At 40.7% G+C, this 20,611-nt stretch overlaps 2 protein-coding genes across 8 annotated transcripts in view; one reads left to right on the forward strand and one right to left on the reverse strand.

Moving 5' to 3' along the window:
* Positions 1-1,649: 1,649 nt before the first annotated feature.
* esm1 (endothelial cell-specific molecule 1) lies at positions 1,650-3,532 on the reverse strand. The gene is made up of 3 exons (XM_046067892.1): positions 3,092-3,532; positions 2,469-2,612; positions 1,650-2,263 (listed from the first exon to the last, which is right to left on the reverse strand). Exons 1-3 carry the CDS (start codon positions 3,396-3,398, stop codon positions 2,169-2,171), a joined length of 546 nt encoding a protein of 181 aa, XP_045923848.1. The 5' UTR covers positions 3,399-3,532; the 3' UTR covers positions 1,650-2,168.
* Positions 3,533-5,305: 1,773 nt separating this feature from the next.
* The window catches only part of LOC123982389 (probable E3 ubiquitin-protein ligase HERC1), a 61,436-nt gene continuing 46,130 nt past the window's right edge, over positions 5,306-20,611 (forward strand). For 6 of the 7 annotated variants that reach the window (XM_046067886.1, XM_046067887.1, XM_046067888.1 and 3 more), the window contains exons 1-19: positions 5,306-5,404; positions 8,415-9,417; positions 10,475-10,570; positions 10,677-10,859; positions 11,463-11,675; positions 12,709-12,807; positions 12,928-13,024; positions 13,141-13,284; positions 13,458-13,585; positions 13,979-14,123; positions 14,312-14,483; positions 14,822-14,956; positions 15,246-15,411; positions 15,654-15,779; positions 16,758-16,982; positions 17,203-17,355; positions 17,620-17,752; positions 18,217-18,420; positions 18,571-18,792. In XM_046067886.1, the coding sequence (XP_045923842.1) occupies positions 8,446-9,417; positions 10,475-10,570; positions 10,677-10,859; positions 11,463-11,675; positions 12,709-12,807; positions 12,928-13,024; positions 13,141-13,284; positions 13,458-13,585; positions 13,979-14,123; positions 14,312-14,483; positions 14,822-14,956; positions 15,246-15,411; positions 15,654-15,779; positions 16,758-16,982; positions 17,203-17,355; positions 17,620-17,752; positions 18,217-18,420; positions 18,571-18,792 (3,613 nt within the window). In that variant the 5' untranslated portion in view covers positions 5,306-5,404; positions 8,415-8,445. The remainder of the gene's footprint in view (positions 5,405-8,414; positions 9,418-10,474; positions 10,571-10,676; positions 10,860-11,462; positions 11,676-12,708; positions 12,808-12,927; positions 13,025-13,140; positions 13,285-13,457; positions 13,586-13,978; positions 14,124-14,311; positions 14,484-14,821; positions 14,957-15,245; positions 15,412-15,653; positions 15,780-16,757; positions 16,983-17,202; positions 17,356-17,619; positions 17,753-18,216; positions 18,421-18,570; positions 18,793-20,611) is intronic. The other variant, XM_046067885.1, reaches the window with a different exon arrangement.

The following is a 20,611-nucleotide window of genomic DNA, read 5'->3' on the forward strand; positions in this document are numbered from 1 at the left end:
CTAGTCTGGTGGATCTTCAACAAAGCCAAGATGAATTGGATCCTAAGAAATCCTCAGAGCATCATTTACGGCTCATTCAAAAACATATGGGTCAAGGTTGAATATTATAATTTTGAATCACCACAGATCCTTTTGAAAACCTTTTGAAAGCCGATTTGTAAGAAATGGGGCAGTGCAGAGATGGTGCAAAGTTCAGTGGCAGCCCCCAGAAATTTTTCATAGGGCCACTAGAAATCCTGGGGTGGCACACCAAAACCAGAGCCGTCTCTTTTAAATGAACGATGGGAGCTGACTCCCGTCTGAGATCTGATTTCTCCAGAGGGACACTGAGGGGGGCCGCAATTTTATCAGGGTGGCCGTAGCCATCCCTGGCCACCCCTTGATGGCGCCGCTGGCTAGGTTGTGCAATGTCAGGGGAGATTTACAGGTGCATTTGTGACAACGTTTGTATGACACCTGTGTCAACCACCAAAGAACCCTTGCACCATCCGCCGGTTCTTCACCTCTGTGGGCAAAGCCATCATTGCAGCATTTAGATGTAGAAATAGGGTTGGTCCCATTTAGGCTAAATTAGTCCATTCCTGCCTTACATCACATGAAGTAGGAGGTTATAACTTGAACATGGGGCAGGACACATCAGAGCCACCTTAGTGGTGTGAACCTCACAGCTAGTTGTGTGTTGTCTCACTTACATTGGGGCGTGGGTTTACACCAGACACTCCGGTTTCCGGGTAATTTTTATGTTTATCTGAATATAATGAAAATAGATGATTTTGTGCATAATTTCTGGGCATCTCATTACAAACTGGAAGAAGAAAAGAATGAATGCAAAAATAAGAATGATGCATTACACTGACATACAAACAACAAGTGTACATACTGTGTTCAGATCTGTGAAACATGTTGCCTTTTATATTTCACTCCTCACCTTCACTTGACATCTCTGTTTTCTGTCTCATTTTCAAAGCTGTTCAGGTTGCCCTGGCACCCTCCATACAGGAAGAGTTGTAAAAGTAACGTTAAAAATACACCCCACCCTAAGCTGTTTCTGGTGCTGCTTCACAGACAGGAAGAGAGACATAGATACAGGAAGCAGAGGGTAACCATTAGTTAGGACTTGACTCTTAACACATGTCACATCAAAGTGTATTGTTTGTACATTCAGTCGCCAAATCAAAGGTTATATAGCTTTCACATCCGGTGAAAGACTGGAGGCCCCAAACGCAGACAAACACACACGAGGCAAAGCAGGTAGGATGAAAGGAAATTTACTTGAGGCAGTGGTCATGAACGCACTTACAGGTTAACAGGAAGGTAGTCGGAAAAATCAAACAAATCTAGAGGGCATGGCTGGTGAGCAGGTCAGGAACAGGTAATATGACAAAATCCATTAACATGTAACAGGTTGTATTCAGGATAGATTTCAGGTTCAGATGGCTGGACAGCAAAGGTATAACCATCATTGCTAATCTGTGTGGGTGAAAATGGGTTGGTAAATACTGCCAGGCTAATACTGCCCCCACATGTAGTCTACTCACTCATGAATAAAAACACAATCATTTTTGACAGGATTTTTAGATAATGCAATGACTGTACCAAATGAAGAATTTTTAATTAAGTTACTACATGAATTAGACAAATGACAACAGTCAGTGATAGCTTTGGTTTAATTGTAAGAGCATTCTTTACATTAGCTGGTTTCATATACATGATATGTTCAGTGTCTGCTTTAAATATATAGGCTACAGTAGCCCTACATATAAAATTACATTATGGAAAACTTCAAAATATTTAGTGTAGGCTGTTACAATGAATCAATGAAAAATATTGCTGCATCAACATTGAAAATAAATGCATGGTCCTTCATTGTGACATCTACTGATTTTTTCAACAATAATGTATGAAGGCACACTAAATCAGGGGATCAGGAATACACCGAAGCTAATGGGAACAGACTACAGTATAGTTTTAATTAATTTACTCTAGAAAAAGATACAGAACACTGCATATTTCATTAGAAAAGGTGATGGTGTCAAACAAGGACCAAACAAACAAAATAAAACTTCATCTTCAGCTTTCATTGTTTAACATAATAAAATATATCTTTCGGTTAATTTATAAGTTAATGCTACATTTACACTGAACAGATTCAGTCTTGTCAGCACTTGTCAGCGAGGGTTGAGCCGCTTTGGAGCAGTGGATCTGTCTGTGTGTTGATCTGTGCTCTGGGCAGTGCTGACCTCTCCTGAGCCCACATCTCCCCCTGAAAACACAAGTGAAAGAATTCATTAAACCATCAATACATGCAACTGTTCCACAAATGACATGTCTTTTCAGAACGTCATTTAGTGTACTTGGTAAGACATTTGACCGCTCCAAGCCCACTGAGAATTTTCTAATGATACAAACACTTTTGCTGGGCTGTAAGAAGTAGTATCTTTATTTTCAGAAGTCTTAAAATTGTGTACCTGCTTGTGGTTCAGTCTTGAGCTTGCTGGCAATTTTGGCAAAGAATTTGAGGGTGACACAAGCTCCTGTCTCCCTGTCACAAATGCCACCTTTGCAGTTGCATGTCTTGCGGCACTCAACCCCGTAGGTTCCATAAAGACAGTCTGCAAAGAAAGAAAACATTATGTTAGAGTCTTTGTCTCACAGAACAAGCAGGGGAAAAGGTTACCAGATTGAATGGGAAAGGGACTCTATTCTACAGCATTACAAACTCATTATAAAGTATATTACTTATATATAAAGATCATCACAGGGGACATATAGACAAAAAATCTGCAAATGGATAGCTGCAGTAGGATTGATGTTTGAATGTCTATAAACTTCAACCCTATTATTAGCTAATCCTCAAGTTAAATATCATTTCATATTTGAAGCAAGGCTGCACAGGTATGCACATGTGCCTCTGGGTGCCTCTACACCCATTGGCTATGGTGCTATTTATTGTAATACTTCAATAAATAGAGCCTAAAAGACTGTAATAACATAATCTGCATTTGGTGCAGCAGGGCATCACATATTCAAAGTACAGCATACAGGCAGAAATAGCATACCAGGCACATTAAAATGTTGAATATGCATATACCTTTGCAGATCCCATATTCGTCTCCATAATCGTCTTCATCCTTGTAGAACTCGCAGAATAATCCCGGTCCGCACTTCACCCCGTGCATCCCCGACACCGTGCGGTAGCAGTGCTCCCCTCTGCCGGCTGCACAGACCTGGCAACAGCCGCAGTCATCCAGGACCGTCCGTGTGCACCGCTGCGTCCCGCCGCACCGCTCCGCGTTGCATCTGTCGGGGCAGTTCACCGCGTACTTGACATTGGCGCCCCACGCCTCAGCATCTTGCACTAGAAGTGAAGACAACACTGTGATGAGGAGAACATACATCACTGGGTGCAGCAGGGAGAGTCGGAGAGCTTGTGAAAGGCTTCTTGGGGATGAGCGGTCTCGGGGAAGAGACAGAGAAGCGGACCACCTCTGGGAGACTTGAGTGGAGTGACCTGTGGTTCATCAGGTTGTATGGTTAACAGCAATGGACAACTTTGTTTTGCACATGACTTGCCCTCGTCAATTTCCTGATTCCGGTGTTGTCGTCCTTTTCTCTTTTTTTTGCCAGTCAGCCCCCTTTTTAGAAATCCGGCTGGGAAGTGGGATTTACTCTGGACCGCCATCCAGGAATTGAAATTCGTGTGACCTGATGTCATAAGTTATCTTTGGTTTGTTTTTGTGTTAGTCAGTGACGGAACCCCCAAACCTCCCGGTTGCATCAGGCTTTGAAGAATAGCATTTTACAACATCCTAATGATTGCAAATTAAATTTAAAATAATAGAAGATACAGCTCAATTAATGCTGGTTGAGTAAAAAGTGAAAAATGGATGTTTATTTAACATTCGGCCTCTAAGAAGCAAACAGAAGAAAAGGGCAGATTGTCTAAAATAATTTGCTGTTTTCTAACTTTTCACTAAGCTGTAGCCTAATCTTTTACATTACTGTCATTATTTTTTATAAACATTTTAAATAAATAAATAAAAGCAACATGCCATTAAATGTAACATGTAACAAACTATTTAAAACATGAGTGTTTTGATGTTTCTTTAGAATCTATCTGACAGTTAGGTTGTTTTTGTTTTTCATTTTTCTTCCTTTTTTAAATGTTGTAGGCTAACATGTTAAATGAGTATATGTGTTTTTGTTTCAGCTATTTCTGTTTTCAATTAATTAATTGGTAATACAGTGAAACATATAATGTTGTTAGGGCATAAAAGAGACAACTGTATAAGGCTACAAATGTGAAGCCCTTTAAAGGGGCATGCCAGCAATTCAGTATTGGACTCACAAGATTAAAAAGAAAATGGTCAAACCTGAAGCAGCAGAGGCTGAGATATCCTGACTTTAAGTCCCTACTCACTGGAACACTGGATCCTACATTTCCCATAATGCAGCATCATCAAGGTTATTTTCTCAGACTTGATAAAGCTCCCTTGAGAGCCTCAAAGGACATTATGCATCTTTTTGTCACAGGCTACGAAGTAAACCTCTTGACAAGTAGCCTTAGTGGTTCTCAGACTGGGGACTTGTGTTGCTAGATATAATTATAATGAAAATAAATGATTTCTGTTTTTTCTGGGGACCCTCTTGAACCCCCTCAAGGACCCCCGGGGGTCCCCAGAAAAGACAGAAATCATTTATTTTCATTATAATTATATGTAGCAACACAATATATGGCTAGTTGGTTTCATACACTTTCTGTAATAAAACATTTAAAAGCAAAGCTCCTATCAAATGGTGGAACATGGTCTAATTTGTGTCAGTTTAGGGGTCCTTGATGTGAAAAAGTCTGAGAACCACTGGCCTAAACTATGTGTAATATAAGTGGATTGTGCCTTCAAACAGCTGCTTTTTTAATCTGATCCTTTTCATTAGGCCTATATAACAAAGAGGCAGTGCTGACCAGATTCTTTGTTTTATCGCCTGAATTTGTTTTGTTTTAATGATGTTGAGATGGGTTTTGGGGGCATGAGGAATCAAATTCAGCTCTTACGCCCCCCAAAATACTTGCTCCGTCCCTGGTTTATTCATTGGCTTGATTAGAGTAAAACACATATTATTTTTATGCAGTGTAGCCTATATGTTATTATGTATTGTATCAGGCAGGCAGGCGAAATATAAGAAAAATAAAAAAATAGAGGAATAAAAACGTGATATTGATGATGGCAGTACACACTCCAAGAGACAAGGTGGCGACACGTGTTGCCTCCAGTGTTTGAAAATCAAGCAGACAAAGAAGAAGACGACCGAGGAGAAGGTTGATATGATATTCACGTCCAAGGGAGACCTCACTGGGACGGGACAGGTAACGCAAACCATATATCTCCGGGGATTTACAGTCAAGGTAACTTACATGTCTGCGGACTATATTATTTGCACAATACACAGCTTAATATATGGATGCGACGTTAACGAGCCACGGGTGTGTTTTGCCGAGAGCTGTCAGCCGAAAAGCGGAGGGGCTTGGTCGGTTTTTGACAGCCATGGACCAGACTAGCAACTGCACTGCAGGCAGCGTTAGCTCGGCTGTCACCGCAGATGCAGAATAATTTTTTTTACCGGTGTTTGTGAAGGACTGCGTTGCAAATTCGCGTATGTCGCCGTTTATGTCGGGGGAGCAAATACTTTAAATGTAACAGTGAGCTAACTATCGTCAAAGATGAAAAACCACATGACGTTATTAACGCTACAAAATGTTGACAGACGCTTCAAAGTAAGAAGCGAGACAGCAGGGCTGGTTAATGTCGTTAATTGTAAATTAATTAAATTATCCTCTCTGCTAACGTCATTTGCGTGAATACCCAACTCAATGCCTAACTTCTTGACAATATGACATTGTTAATGGACTAATGGTATGTTTTTGCTCATCGCCAGCTTAAGATAGTGAAGTTGCTATCAGATATTCTTTAGCTCATATTTTGGTAGATAAATATCCTTTTAATATCTCTCACTCAGTACTGACATTAGCAAGTTGTTTTCAATGCGTACATTGTCTAAATGCTTATTGTGGTCAGAGTTGTCCTGGTAACAGAGCAGCCCAAACGTCCTTTGGCTCAGCATCTTCCTCCAGCTCATTCTGGATGACTTTCAAGGGAATATGTAACACTTAGGGGTCTCCTCCCATCAAGACCCAGAGAGTCACCAAAGGCAGGTGATCTATGGGCATCCAGGTGCCAGAACCAACATGACTGGCTTCTGTCAAAGGAAGCAGGATGGTTGAGGTCCCCTCAAATAACCAAGCCTCTCACTGTCTTGTAGATTGAGGCCAGGTGCAGAAAAATGTAATATGTGACATATATTCTCATTGTTGCATTAAAAAATCAGAGCTCATCATCCCAAGTTGGGGCAAGAACCTGTGCTTTTCTCTGTCATGCCATTATAAATTAAAAATATTTGGACTGGTAGGCCAAACCAAAAATGTGAGAATGTCAAATTGTGCTCTGGGAAATGTTTCACAATTTTCTATCACAGACTAATAATTGACAATTGAAGATGAGTCCATAATGAAAATAAGAGTTAGTTGCAGCCAATGTTTACATTTCAGATTATTTTAAATTCAGATCACATGTTGACATAGCTTTGTGTTTATGTAAGATGTGATGTCACCTCTCCCTTAATATCTCTGACATTTACTTTTCCTCCTGTTGTGGATGGTGCTGCATGCATTCAAAGTCAGTCACTGATATAGCCATAGGATGTATGAATGCTATTGATTTAATCATTAACCTTTAATGTCCTACACATGAGTCCTTGTGTTATATTGCTTACTGGCAAGTTGCTGGGCTGTTTGGCTCAATTTGTATCTGTAAGATGTTTTTGTGTGTGTGAACAGGCAAATTGTAACTACTCTAGATGGACTGACATTGGGGAACCGTACAGTGGATGCTAGATAAAAATCTGAAGCTAGCTGAGTGGAAAACAAAGAGGGATACGAACTCTAGAGGGGTCCTGAATGTGTGTCCCACAATCCCAGATAGTTTCTAGTTGATGGTTGCTCCTAATATTGCTGGTGGTAGCTTGCTGGTGGTTGTCTGAACCCGAAGAGCCCATTACTATATCAATGCTTGCTGTTATTTTTGGCCAGAGTGGAAACCATATAGCCTCACAGGCCTCAGGCAAGGCAAGAGAGATGAGGCAATGTGCCTTTAACCATGGTTAAAATGGCATGCTCATATGTTCAGCAGGCTGTAACAAGCATTCTCTCACTCATGCCGGGTTCGTGTTTTTGAACAAGATTTAATTATAGAAGGAGTATCAGACGTGACACAGGAGTATGGAGGTTTCTATTTTACAACTCAACAGCTGATTTCACCGTTTAGTTTACCCTAAACCTGGTGTTACTTGACACTAAATGAAAACTCATTATATATTAAAATATTCTTTCTAGTACTAGCCAAGTGGTTATCACATTTCCTCTTTTATATAGTTTAGAATTGGTAGGGTGAATGTGCTTTAACTAATGGGAATGTCTGATATTCCAATGAAATATCCATCATGAATGCTGACTTCTGTATTGTCACTGTCATGGGGGGCTGTCACAATTTTATCTATTATGGATTACATGGTTTTGAAGGGGTTGAGTCCAGTTAACAAATTCTTTAATGATTAACTAAAATGCAAGATGGGAAAACCCAAATGTGTATTTCTTTGTTCCAGGAAAGCTGTTCCTGTCAATATATGTAATGTCTCTTCAACAGCAATAACAGACTTGCTCTTTATTTGTTTGGAAAGCAGACAAAGCATGCAGACAGACAGATTAGGTGGAGCCTGAATTTCAGCGCGTCACCAACTTGAAGACGTTGACGATGACAACTGCAGTTTGACTGTGACAGAGAATATGAATGAATTAGCGGGGGGATCAGATTATTATCACTCATGTGCCTAATCTCTCCAAGCAGGTTTCATTCTTTGACTGGCTATATTATGACGCTAATACTTTAAATGATAATAAACCAAATGCATTTCTTTGTATTGTGTAGCGTAACAGCTTGTGAGACAAAATTCCCCTTGTTAGTGTAGGTGTGTGTTGGTTAGCTGTTATCATAGGGTGAGCTGACCTATTTCAGTGATACCCACTGGGCCTATGCCACTAGCCTGGATGTACTGTATGTTGGGAAAGTGCCAGCACTAAAGGAGAAACCTGACACCTTTCCAATGAATTTATGTGACAGGAAAACGCATTAGAACATAGGCTTTCAGCAGCAAATGTTTCCTGTAAATTGATGACAGAGAAAAGACGAACCATTTTATTATGTTTAATAAAATGTGACGGAATGATGCGTGTGAATTTATAAATCTGCCACAGGACAGGCCTCAGTAGCTTTTTAAATAATATTTCCTTCACTTTTTTTCAGGTGTACTTCAAAGTATAGATAATGCTCAGACATGGTGCCTTGTCAGACCCATGTGTTGCTGAAGTGGCAAGAGCACTTCAATAGCTCCTGGGCAGCAGAAGATGGTGTGCAGACAGCCAGGAGGCATGGAGCTGCTGTGCTCTACAATAAGCTCCTTCACAACAAAGAGGTGGTGACTCTGGCCCAACCTGTTCAAGAACTCGTCGGCCCACGCCTGCCAGACTTTGAGTGCGAGTCCAGTGCCTCAGCGGAGAAGGAAGAGTACCTGTCATCCCTGCTTCACAGCCAGCGATGGCTGGCTCACCGCATGCTGACGCAAACCTCCTACACCTTGGGCCTCCACCACAGGCTGGTAGTTCTCCAGAGGATCTACTACGCACTGCACAGCAAATACCATGACAAATTCCGTGTGCAGTTGCCCTCCCAGTCCACAGATAGTGGGGCCGAATGTGGGCAACTTGAGCTGGCCTCAGAGCCCTGCGTGCCAGGGGGAGCATCCAAAGTCAAGTCGGGTACAGATGTTCTGATAGAGATGGGTGTGAGGACAGGTTTGAGTCTGCTCTTCTCATTACTGCAGCAGAACTGGAGATACGCAGCCTCTGTGCATCCGGAGTCGGTGCTTTGCAATGACGTGCTCGCCACAGCATCCTCTGTGCTGGCTTCTCTGCCACCGCTCTCACTGGCCAATGAGAATAAGATCCCATCAGTCGGGCTGGACTGCCTGGCACAGGTGGCTGACTTCCTGAAGAAGACATCCGTGAGCAAGGGGACCGGTGGGGCAGACCCGACTGGTCGGAGGCTAGCGCTCGAGCTGCTGCTCGGCCTGGCCATGCAGAGAGGCTCTCTAAAGTTTCTGCTAGAGTGGGTGGAGGTAGCCTTGGCTGCTTCCATATCTTCATCCACCTCTACACTGTCTTCCACCTCCTCACTGAGCTCCCAGCAGTCAGCTGGTGTGGGATTTGATGTAATTCATCAAACACTTCTCCAAATGAGGCAATATTCGGTATGTTACGTGTTCTTCAAATTCAAAGTCTTTTGTGGTGTGTTTGGAGGAATCTTTCTTTTTCTCTATGTACCATGAACTCTATTCAGCCATAGGTGTTATTAACACCACTGGTGTGTATGTTAAAGATTGTTGGCAGAGTTTATCAAGTTACCTGCAGACTAATCTTAAATTGCTTTTCCCTGACGTCTTATGATAATCCAGCTGTATTAGTTTTTGGAAGTGATATGGGATCACCTAGAGTAATTAACCCAAGGTCTGGCTGTATGGGGAAAAATAACTTGTTCTCTAATATGGATGCATTATAAAGAAAGGCAATAGCATGTGGAAATAATTCAGATGTGTCAATATGAGTGGTTGTCCTCTGCCAATTGGCAATTACCTATATAGTGGGCTTTGCCTTGGTATGTGACTTTATTATTAAATAAAATTTTTGCATAAATGTATTTCCAAAGGCAGCAGTGGTTAAATTATTTCAGGTATCTTACATGCACATGAATGTATTGATAAATGAGGCCCTTTGTCTGTAATTCAGCAAAACTGATCTTCACTCCCACATCCATCCCTGCTGCAGGCTGCCCTTTTTATTTCAACAGTCTCATTTGAAGCTTGGAGTGATGCATTAGTGTGCAGATAAGGATTAAGATTGAGTCAGTCTTCCTGCCCTCTCTAGATATGCGTATTGAGTCTTTAGCAGGCTAATCAGCTTTACAATTCTTCTGGACAATTGACAACCAGGCCTGGGTAATGCAAACAACCTCATGATTGATTTTGCCTGTTAACCACATCTTACATGTACTTTAGAGCTCTGTAATAGCTAAAGAAAGCCCAGAGGGATCACAAAACTTTAAACACAATTAAGATCTGAATCTAAGGACTAGGATCTCAAATGTTTGCTTTTTGTCTTTCTTGACTTTGCCACTTGACATGTCACTGTTTTTGATTAGTCAAAGTTAGGAATATTATTTACTGAAATGTGCAAACCAGCAGGTTTATATGTTATAATAAAAACAGACACTAGGTTGAAGGTTAAACAATCCCTTTTCTCTCTCTCTAGGGTTTCCGTGGAGAATCCGTCAATACTCAGGTCCTGAAGAAGGATGCAGATGGACTTTGTCGACTCTCTCAGGCAGCTCTCTGCCTCTTTGAGGAGGTATAAGAGATATTAGTCTTGCAACCTCAACATATAGGCACTAGTAACAACTATTATACTTACCAGTAACTGACTGTGTGGACCTCACCTTCTTTTCTTTTGACAGATTTGTAACCTAGCATCGTACTGCCTGTGCTCCTGCAGCACTGATGCAGCTGCTCCTGGCACAGAGAGCGACACTGTCATGGTGTATGTGTGGGGCAGTAACAGCAGCCACCAGCTGGCAGAGGGAACTCTGGAGAAAATCCTGCTGCCAAAACTGACTCAGGGCTTTAGTGATGCCCAAATGGTATGGCTACGCATGTGGATAAGAATAACATTTTTCCACTTTACAGATTTTATACTTTTGCACTTTCTTTTTCTCTTCTCATATCAATCTTATTTTGCTTAGTCATACGAAGTCTACTTGACGTTATACTGATATATATTTTGTAACAACTTACGGTCATGTCCATCAAGTCTGTATTGTTCTTTCTGCAAAAAAACATTCTTTATGCAACATAATGTATTTCAATTTGTAATATCCTTTCAGCCACATCTGTAATGCCAGTATCAGATAGGCATAGTCATTTTATAATCAGAAATTCTATGCTTGTTGTTAAATAAATCACACATGCCACAAGCCGCAGGTTGGTTACGGCTTTTATAAAAATGGGTTATGGCTTTTAATTCTTAATTGTAAATAAAAAAAAAAAATTCAGTCAGTCAGTCCACCTTAAAACACCTGTACCAGAATCACTGCAAATCTCTTGTATTGACCTCAGTACACATTTGTTGGTGGGACAAAGTTAAAGCCTGCCACTAGAAAGTCTATTTTTTAAATATGTTTTAGAATATTATTCTGCCGCTTTACATCTCATCCTTACTTTTATCCACTTTGTCCTTGTTTTAGATTGAGGCAGGCCAGTACTGTACCTTTTCAGTATCTGCAGATGGTTCAGTGAAAGCATGTGGAAAAGGCAGTTATGGCCGTCTAGGTCTGGGAGACTCCAACAACCAGTCCATGCCCAAGAAACTTGTGCTGGAGCCACATAGGAACATGAAGAAGGTGTCCTCCTCCAAGGGCTCTGATGGTCACACGTTGGCCATCACTGTAGAGGGAGAGGTAAGAAGTTAATATAAATACATGTACATATTTAATAGGTTTTTGCTACTCTTTTTGTCACATGATAGAACTAGTTTACAGTAAATTGTTGATAGTGACAAAACAGTGTAAAATCAGTCAAACTGCAGTAACAACAGTATGTCATGTGTCATGATTTACACTTTGACTTCCTCTGTAGGTGTCGGTGAGATTGTAATTGACAGATAAAATTCTACACTTTCTTTTATAATGAATTATGAAATTGTCGGTAACACTTTCTATGAGGGTCATCATTATAATGACTTATGCATATATTTATAACACGATATAATGCGTCCATAACACATGACAATTGTTGATCACTTACAAACATGCATTAGGCACTATAGCAAAGTTCATAAAGTATTATGACCTTTTGATTTAATGTTTTATAACAATTTTTATATCAATGTGCGGCAAGAATCTCCGACCATGTTCCATAGTACATTATACTGACTACTTACTAAGAAAATTCCTCCGCTAACTTTCACCGTCACGTTCTGCTGCTCACCTCTCTCATTCATAATCAATTCAGAATCTTCCACGTCCGCATCGCTATACTGATTGATATAAATAAAGATTATTATTATTATTATTATTATACGGATTGGGATGGACATTTTAACACTTTACTTAAAGCAAACAAAGACATGCTATATAACTTTAAACATTACTACAAGCTATTATTCCATTTTATATCACTAATTCTAAATTGTGACTAAAGTGTATGTATAACGAGGCGGAGTCGATGGTTATAACGTACTATGGAACATGGTCAGAGATTCTTGCCGCACATTGATATAAACTGGTATTACTATTAGTTATAAAACATTAAATCAAAAGGTCATAATACATTATGAACTTTGCTATAGCGCCTAATGCATGTTTGTAAGTGATTATAACAATTGTTATAATGTGTTATGGACGCATTATATTGTGTTTATAAATATATGCATAAGTCATTATAACGATGACCTTCATAGAAAGTGTTACCAAATTGTCTTATTTATTTCAGGTCTTTAGCTGGGGTGATGGAGAATATGGAAAACTGGGCCATGGCAACAGTGCCACACAGAAATACCCCAAAATCATACAAGGGCCACTGTTTGGCAAAGTAAGCACACAGAAAACGCTGGTTGTTGGAGAAAAGATGGATGTGAAATATTTATTGACATGTTTATTTTGAAAAGCCATGTGATTTAACATTTTTCATGTATCATGGTATCTCTGCCAGGTTATTGTTTGTGTGTCTGCTGGCTACAGACACAGTGCTGCTGTGACTAATGATGGAGAGCTTTATACCTGGGGAGAAGGCGACTTTGGCAGACTTGGTACACATCTTATTCCTCAAGTTGCTTGTGCTTCTTTCTCTCACCAATTTCAGTGAAATCTCTCATCTTGGAAGTTAACGACACCCTCTGTTGTCCTGTGTTTCTCCTCTGAGCAGGTCATAGTGACAGTCAGAGTCGGAACGTGCCCACACTAGTGAAGGACATCAGTGGTGTAGGGCAGGTGGCCTGTGGCAGCTCCCACACCATTGCCGTGGCGCAAGATGGACGCACTGTGTGGTCTTTTGGAGGAGGGGACAATGGTATGTTCACAGATGACATCTAGTTTGATTTTAGCCTATAATGTGTCATATGTGTGAACTGGTAAAAATCATACTTAGAGTACCATGGGAAAGTTGTGTCAGTTGTAGTCTATCTTCATGTCTTGAGCTGGTGTGAACTAACGCTGGTACTCGTACATGACTCACCCTTGCAGGTAAACTAGGTCACGGAGACACCAATCGTGTGTATCGGCCCAAGGTCATAGAGGCCCTGCATGGATTCGTCATCAGGAAAGTGTGTGCTGGTAGCCAGTCATCTCTGGCGCTTACCTCTGCTGGACAGGTGAGATGCAGCGTTTTGGGTCAGACATGGATTTCTAGTGTCAGAATTGGCTAGTACCAAATTGCTGTTTTTTTCTGTATTAACTTAAGACCAACGTTTGTACTTACAGCTCTTTGACAAAACACTTTAATTATATAAAACGGATTTGATTTTTACAAAAAAAATCTAAACATTTAGCGAATTGTAACCTCTCCTTAGCTAAGCTAACTGAGCTCTGGCTACTCTTATTCTTCATCAGCACACAATATGTTTAGTCCAAAGAATATATTTGTATTTGATTAAAACATAAATACAAGGATGGGATGCACATATAAATATGCACATATAAAGAAAGAACTATATAGATCATTTTGTCAATAATGCTGACATTTGTGTTTATTCTTATTTATTTAGGTGTTTGCATGGGGCTGTGGCTCGTGTTTAGGATGTGGCTCCTCTGAGACAACCTCTCTGAGACCCAGGTTCATAGAAGACCTGAGTATCACCAAGATCATTGACATCTCATGTGGAGACAGCCACTGTCTGGCTCTGTCCCATGGTAAGAGACCTTCAATAGTAAACAGTCAGATGATTAGTGTTTAAAAAAACAAACAAAAACGTGCTAAAGATGCTTTCAGAATTATTTTTAATTAGGTGTCAGAAATATAATATTTACAGGTTTGTTAATGGGATATCAAAACTGTGAATGTGCTCTGACTACAATGTACGTTGTTGTCCTTTCTTCAGAGAATGAAGTGTATGCCTGGGGGAACAACACCATGGGCCAGTGTGGGCAAGGCCACACCTCGACACCAATTACCAAACCCAAGAAAGTGCTTGGTCTAGAGGGGGTGTCGATCCAGCAAATCACCGCTGGCACTTCTCACAGCCTGGCTTGGACTGCAGTTCCAACTGACAGGTAAGGCCTCATCTTGTCTGAAACTAATTTTAGTGTTTCTTTTCTTAAAGTCTACAGTCCAGTCAGTGAGCACAGTCCTTCAATATCTGCTTTTTTGTAATGGCTGCGTTTCCTTGGTACTGTGGAGAATATATTCCATCCCTCTACACTGTAAACATTTGTGAGCTCACCAAATAAATCAGAGTGGCAACTTTGTGTTGCAGCATTTCAGTGTTCAGCATTGTTTTATACTTCTGAACTCTTATTTTCTGATCCCCTGTGAAATATGTGGATCTATCTTATTGGTGACTCATTTGTGCTGGCACAGCTCTTTTTTATGCAACTTTGTCTTTTTTCAGACAACTGGTGGCATGGCACAGGCCCTTTTGTGTCGACTTGGAAGAGAGTACATTCACCTACCTTCGCAACTTCCTAGAAGGTTATTGTGATGGCATTGGGAATGACACACCCCCTGCTCCATTCTTATCTAAAAGGTATGAAATAAATTGAACAGAGCACTTCATGAGTTTTGAATATATGACCTATAACAGAAGATTGTATTTTAATATTTCTGAAACTTTGTTTATTATGGAATCGCATGCAAAAAATGTTGCTGTTACTTTGTTGCAGCCTGTTAAACTCTGATCTGTTTTAATGAGTTGAATCTATGTTTTCATCCAGTTGTATCAACACTAACTTGAGGACACATGGACTCCCACACATTCACTTTCCCTCCTGTCGACTAAACCGACACTGCTAATCCTCTCTGTGTGTATTCCTCAGAGACCACCATCAGTTTCTTTTGCTGTGCATGAAGCTGCTGTCCATCCACTTGTCCTTGGCCCATGCTGGGGGCACTGGTGCTATGGTTTTGGGGGCTCAGGGCAGGCCCCTCAGAAACCTGCTCTTCAGGCTCATAGATACCAACATGCCAGACTCCATACAACAGGTAAACTAACAGTCTGTCCCTTACTAGATTATTTAACATATGCTGACATATGAACCCAGGAATTGGAGAAATTGTTGTTGTGAGAACCAAGATAATAAGCACTGTTGTGTCTAAATAAAAGTGTGAATTGTGTTGTTAGAGCCTATGTGTGCTAATTTTGTTTTATTAATAGCTTACATTAAACACTAATCCTTGATATCCATGTGCGTTCATATTGTGTTTACATTCCTGTACATCCTCAGGCAGTTCTGAGCACGCTGTCCATCGGTGCATCCCTGCTGCTGCCTCCACTCAGGGAGAGAACTGAACTGCTCCTGTCTCTCCTTCCCCAGGGCCCTCAGAGCTTGAGTGTCCTCTCCAAAGGACAGGTATGTAGAGCTCTTTCGTGACATTTTAAACATTGTCTATTTGCTGTTATAGTATTGCTGTTTATAGGATAAGATAAGCCTTTATTGATCCCCAGATTGGAAATTTAGTTGTTTCAGCAGCACAAGGACAGAAATAAATCTATCTATCTATCTATCTATCTATCTATCTATCTATCTATCTATCTATCTATCTATCTATCTATCTATCTATCTATCTATCTATCTATCTATCTATCTATCTATCTATCTATCTATCTATCTATCTATCTATCTATCTATCTATCTATCTATCTATCTATCTATCTATCTATCTATCTATCTATCTATCTATAACAAAAATTTTTTATACTACTTACAGATAAATGGAAAAAGTAAAAAATAAATAAGAGGTATATAAAACAACTGAAGTAAAGAAACTATACAAGAGTAAATAAAGACAAAATTAGAAGGCAAATATGACAGTGAGGTGAAGTGTGTGTGTGTGTGTGTATATATATATATATAACAGTGTACCACAGACTCATAAATATGATTAAATAATCATATTATCATACTGATACTTAGTGTATAGAAATATTATTTAGTATATAATGTAATAAAACATATAATATGTAATAGTGTGGGATATAGTATACATAATATAGTACAGTATAACATCATATATAGTATAATACAGCTATATAACATATCAAAAATATATCTTGTTGTAAATAAAGTACACACTTAATTACATTTAAACAGCCATAAACATGCCATAACAAGTATTCCGCCCTGGCTGCATGGTTGTCCTCATTTTATATGTATCTTATCCAGAAAGTTGGCTAGAAAATGGATGGATTGATGGATGAAGGTAGCCCCAGCTTGGAGCATTGCTGCTTTGCATTGAAGGCTGCTTTAATGTTGCGAAAATGTGTTGTTGTAACCTCACATTTAAATGATCAAATACTGGACAATTCTCTCCACTGTATCTTTTTAAAGCGTCTGCAGTTAGACATGGTCCTCAGCAGCCTTCAGGATCAGAGCCATGTAGCTTCTCTACTAGGTTACAGCAATTTTGGGGAAGTGACAGCCCTGGGACCTCCTGTGACACCCTCCATGTCTGTCCGTCCGCCCTCTTCATCGAGCTCTATTGATGCCTGTGACCCTCTTCACTTAGCAGAGGTGCTGCTCAGAACCCTGCTCCTCAGTATAGGCTTTTACACGGTATGGAAAAGAGGGCCCTATGTGAATTTGTGTCTAATGTGTGTTGAATTGGTGGGAGGTTTCTGATTTAACTTCTGAACAAATGCAATGTGTGGTTTTCTGTGTCAAAGTTTTCAAAATTGTTCCTATGTTTTCTTCATATTTTGGTGTAGATTGTTACTGAATTAGTTGATGTTCCTACTCTTCCACATGCTTTCTGTTATTGTGTTTGTTCATACAGGAGCGGGCATTTGGGGAATTGGAGAAAAACAGTGACAAGCAACTGTCAGGTGAAAACCAGGGACAGACTGACCCTCCTTCTCACTTCCACCAGCTGCTATCTGGACTTCACAAACACCTGCTTGCCCATTGTTACATCCATTCCAGCCCTGAGGTACACTACAGAATCAGCTACTCACTCTTGAAAAAGAGATTTTATTATACTTTTAACTGGTTAAATAAAGGAGGTATAGATTTATAAAAGTTTTAACAAAATAACTGAATGGAACCACACATTTGTCAATTTGTCAAAAAAAAAAACCATACACAAAAGTCTTGTGCAGATGAGTCACGTACGTTTAAAGCTAATATTTTACCTAGAGCTCTGCAGTCAAACAATAGTTGGATTTATGTTTACACTGATTTTGCTGCTCTGTAGGATGACAGCAGTGTAACGCTGCTTCGTGAGCATCTTTACCTACTGCTTCCCTTTGCTGCTGAGACACTCAGGAGATCCACCAAACTGTTGAAGGACAGTTCCCTGGATAAACAAATAATCAAGAAGCTACAGAGTAAGAACAATGGCTGTTAACAAGTGTGTGTCATTATAACCCAGTTACTCTACTGTCCCATTTATTCTTTTGTGAGTTGTTTGCACAGATCTCGATGGATCTTTTATTCAGAAAACAAAATTAAATTTATTTTTCTTTTTTCATTTTATTATTTAATGACCAGTGGAAGGACAGTTTCAATTATATAGCAAGTATTTATGTATATACTGTATGCAAAGGGTAGGGTTGTGTGTACCAAAGACAGCATCAGGTGTATCTGTCTTTATTTATTTATGTAATAACATGTTCAGGTTCATAGATTTTAGAGCAGTTTACAGTTGGGTCAGTCAGCACTGAGGTGTCAGTTGGTCTGATGACAAGCACATATAGACTTTCTACAAATGTATTTTAAAATCCTATCTGTTTTCCTCAGTTATTTTTATCAGTCACTCTAATCCCCCTCTCTCGTCTCACCCTTGTCCCAGTGGTGTTGTACAACTCTGTGGCTGGCAGCCTGCTGTGCCAGGTAATGTACTCATTGCTGCTGCTGCCTCTGGCTACGGTTCAGCCTCTCCTGAGCCAATTACTGGTCTTGTTGGAGAATCTCAATGATTTCAACAGGTTGCTGCCAGAGACGGGCTTTCTGGAGGAACACGAACTAGGGATGGAGGTCCAGAAAACCTGTTTAGGTCAGCGAAATTTTGATCCTGTTATTAGTGGTTACAGCAGTGTCACATGTATAGTATTGTTTTAAAGTATGGCACATTTTTACACTTAATATTCATCTTATAAGATGAAATATAGATTGGCTTAACAATACCAGTGGATCTTCCTTACAGATAAAAGTGAAGAAAACACATGCCTTGGACAGCAGCAACAGGAGGAGGAATGCAAGTGGGTTTGGCTGTTGGACCTGGAACGCTCTGCAGCACTGGCAGTCGGCCGTTGCCTTGGTGGTATGCTGCAAGGCCCGCCGCCCTCACTTCAGGAGAAAACATCAGAGTTCTGGCTATCAAATATCCTCTTCAGGAATGGCCTGGAGATGGACTTTGAACAGCTGGGTAGGAAAACATACTGCTTGCTCTCTTTCTTTTATATGTGCTAATGTCTTGGGAAATGGATACCAGGTGAATGCAACGTCTTGGCAAATAGATACCAGGTGAATGCAATGTTCAACCTGAGATGCCGACAACACAAACTTATTCCCAACAGCCTACACTTAGGCTCCACGGTGAAAGGACACAGAGCCGGAATAATCCTGGAGAAAGCGCAACACCAACTACTAAATGAGAGAGTGAGACAGATACATTTCACCATTGAAGCCCTGAACAAAGAATTGGACAACATACTCTACAAACTAGAAACATATAAAATTTTAAATTTAAACGTAAATTCCAAAACCTACAGTCCAGAGCAAGCGGCACTAACAGAACAGGAGAATTGTCTCGGAGGAGAAAGGACAACAACCCCAACACATGAAACAGACAACAGATGGGTGAAAAAACCTGTCAGATAGGGAACTCACCCCACCAGAGAAAGATGTTCTGGCCAAAGGATTAAGCTTTGCCATTACACCACAGCAACTACCTATAGTGGACCTCATTACAGCCACAGCTCGGCCATTAGGAAAAACAAATTAACAGAAACGGAAGCGGAACAGCTCAGACTAAAGGTATCTGCAGCCCTTTCTAATGCAAAGGCCCCCCCTTCCAACCTCACCATCCAAGAAAGGAAGGCTGTGACATCTCTGAGCAAGGATCAAAACATCACTATCCTACCTGCTGACAAAGGAAGATGCACGGTAGTCCTTAACACAGCGGACTACCAGAACAAGGTCAACACACTACTAATGGACTCAAACCCATATGAGACACTGAGACGAGACCCAACCAGCGGATACAAGAAAAAGGCCATAGAATGTCTACAACAGTTACAGAAGGACAACACCATCAACCGTGATCAGTATTACCGTTTGTATCCTGGAGAAGCCATTCCATGCATTTATGGACTACCCAAGATACACAAAGAAGGAGCCCCACTCAGGCCGATTATCAGCAGCATTATCTTGGTCACCTACAACATTGCCAAACACATTGCTACCATCTTAGCTCCTTTGGCGGGAAACATGCCTCACCACATTCAAAACTCCATTGACTTTGTAAACAAAGTTCGAGGACTAAAACTGGACCCAGATGAAACCATGGTATCCTATGACGTGACTTCTTTGTTCACCTGCATCCCCACCATAGAGGCAGTAGAAACCGTTAGGAAACGGCTAACACAAGACAACACCCTGGACAACAGAACTAGCCTCAGCCCTGGCCAGATCTGTAAATTACTCGACCTCTGTCTAAACACCACCTACTTCCAGTACAACGGAGGATTCTACAGACAGAAGCATGGCTGTGCCATGGGCTCACCGGTATCTCCGATTGTGGCAAACATCTACATGGAAGAAGTGGAGAACAAAGCCCTCAACTCCTTCAGAGGAACAGCACCGAGCCACTGGTACAGATATGTCGACGACACCTGGGTCAAAATTAAAAGCCAGGAAGTGCAAGCCTTCACAGAACACATCAACTCTGTGGACAGTAACATCAAGTTCACACGAGAAGATGTTCACAACAATAGTTTGGCCTTCCTGGACTGCGCTGTACACATTGAAGAGGACAGGAGCCTGCAGACTGGGGTTTACAAAAAAACCACACACACAGACCAATACCTACTCTTGTTCCTTGTGTTTTTTAAACCCAAGAACACACTAAGACAGATGCTGGTACACCCCAAAGACCGCACACCCAAACACAAGAAAAGCAATCTAGTGTATGCGGTCCAATGCAGTGAGGAATGCACAGACCTGTATATTGGGGAGACTAAAAA

Source organism: Micropterus dolomieu, linkage group LG13 (assembly GCF_021292245.1).
Source record: "Micropterus dolomieu isolate WLL.071019.BEF.003 ecotype Adirondacks linkage group LG13, ASM2129224v1, whole genome shotgun sequence".
Taxonomy (NCBI): domain Eukaryota; kingdom Metazoa; phylum Chordata; class Actinopteri; order Centrarchiformes; family Centrarchidae; genus Micropterus; species Micropterus dolomieu.

Excerpts from the sequence above, each read along its gene's own strand:
- esm1 (XM_046067892.1), bottom strand. The coding sequence starts at position 3,398 with ATGTATGTTCTCCTCATCACAGTGTTGTCTTCACTTCTAGTGCAAGAT. Across the intron at positions 2,613-3,091 it reads CGAATATGGGATCTGCAAAG|ACTGTCTTTATGGAACCTAC; the intron begins GTATATGCATAT and ends CTTTCTTTGCAG. Across the intron at positions 2,264-2,468 it reads CAAGACTGAACCACAAGCAG|GGGGAGATGTGGGCTCAGGA; the intron begins GTACACAATTTT and ends TTGTGTTTTCAG.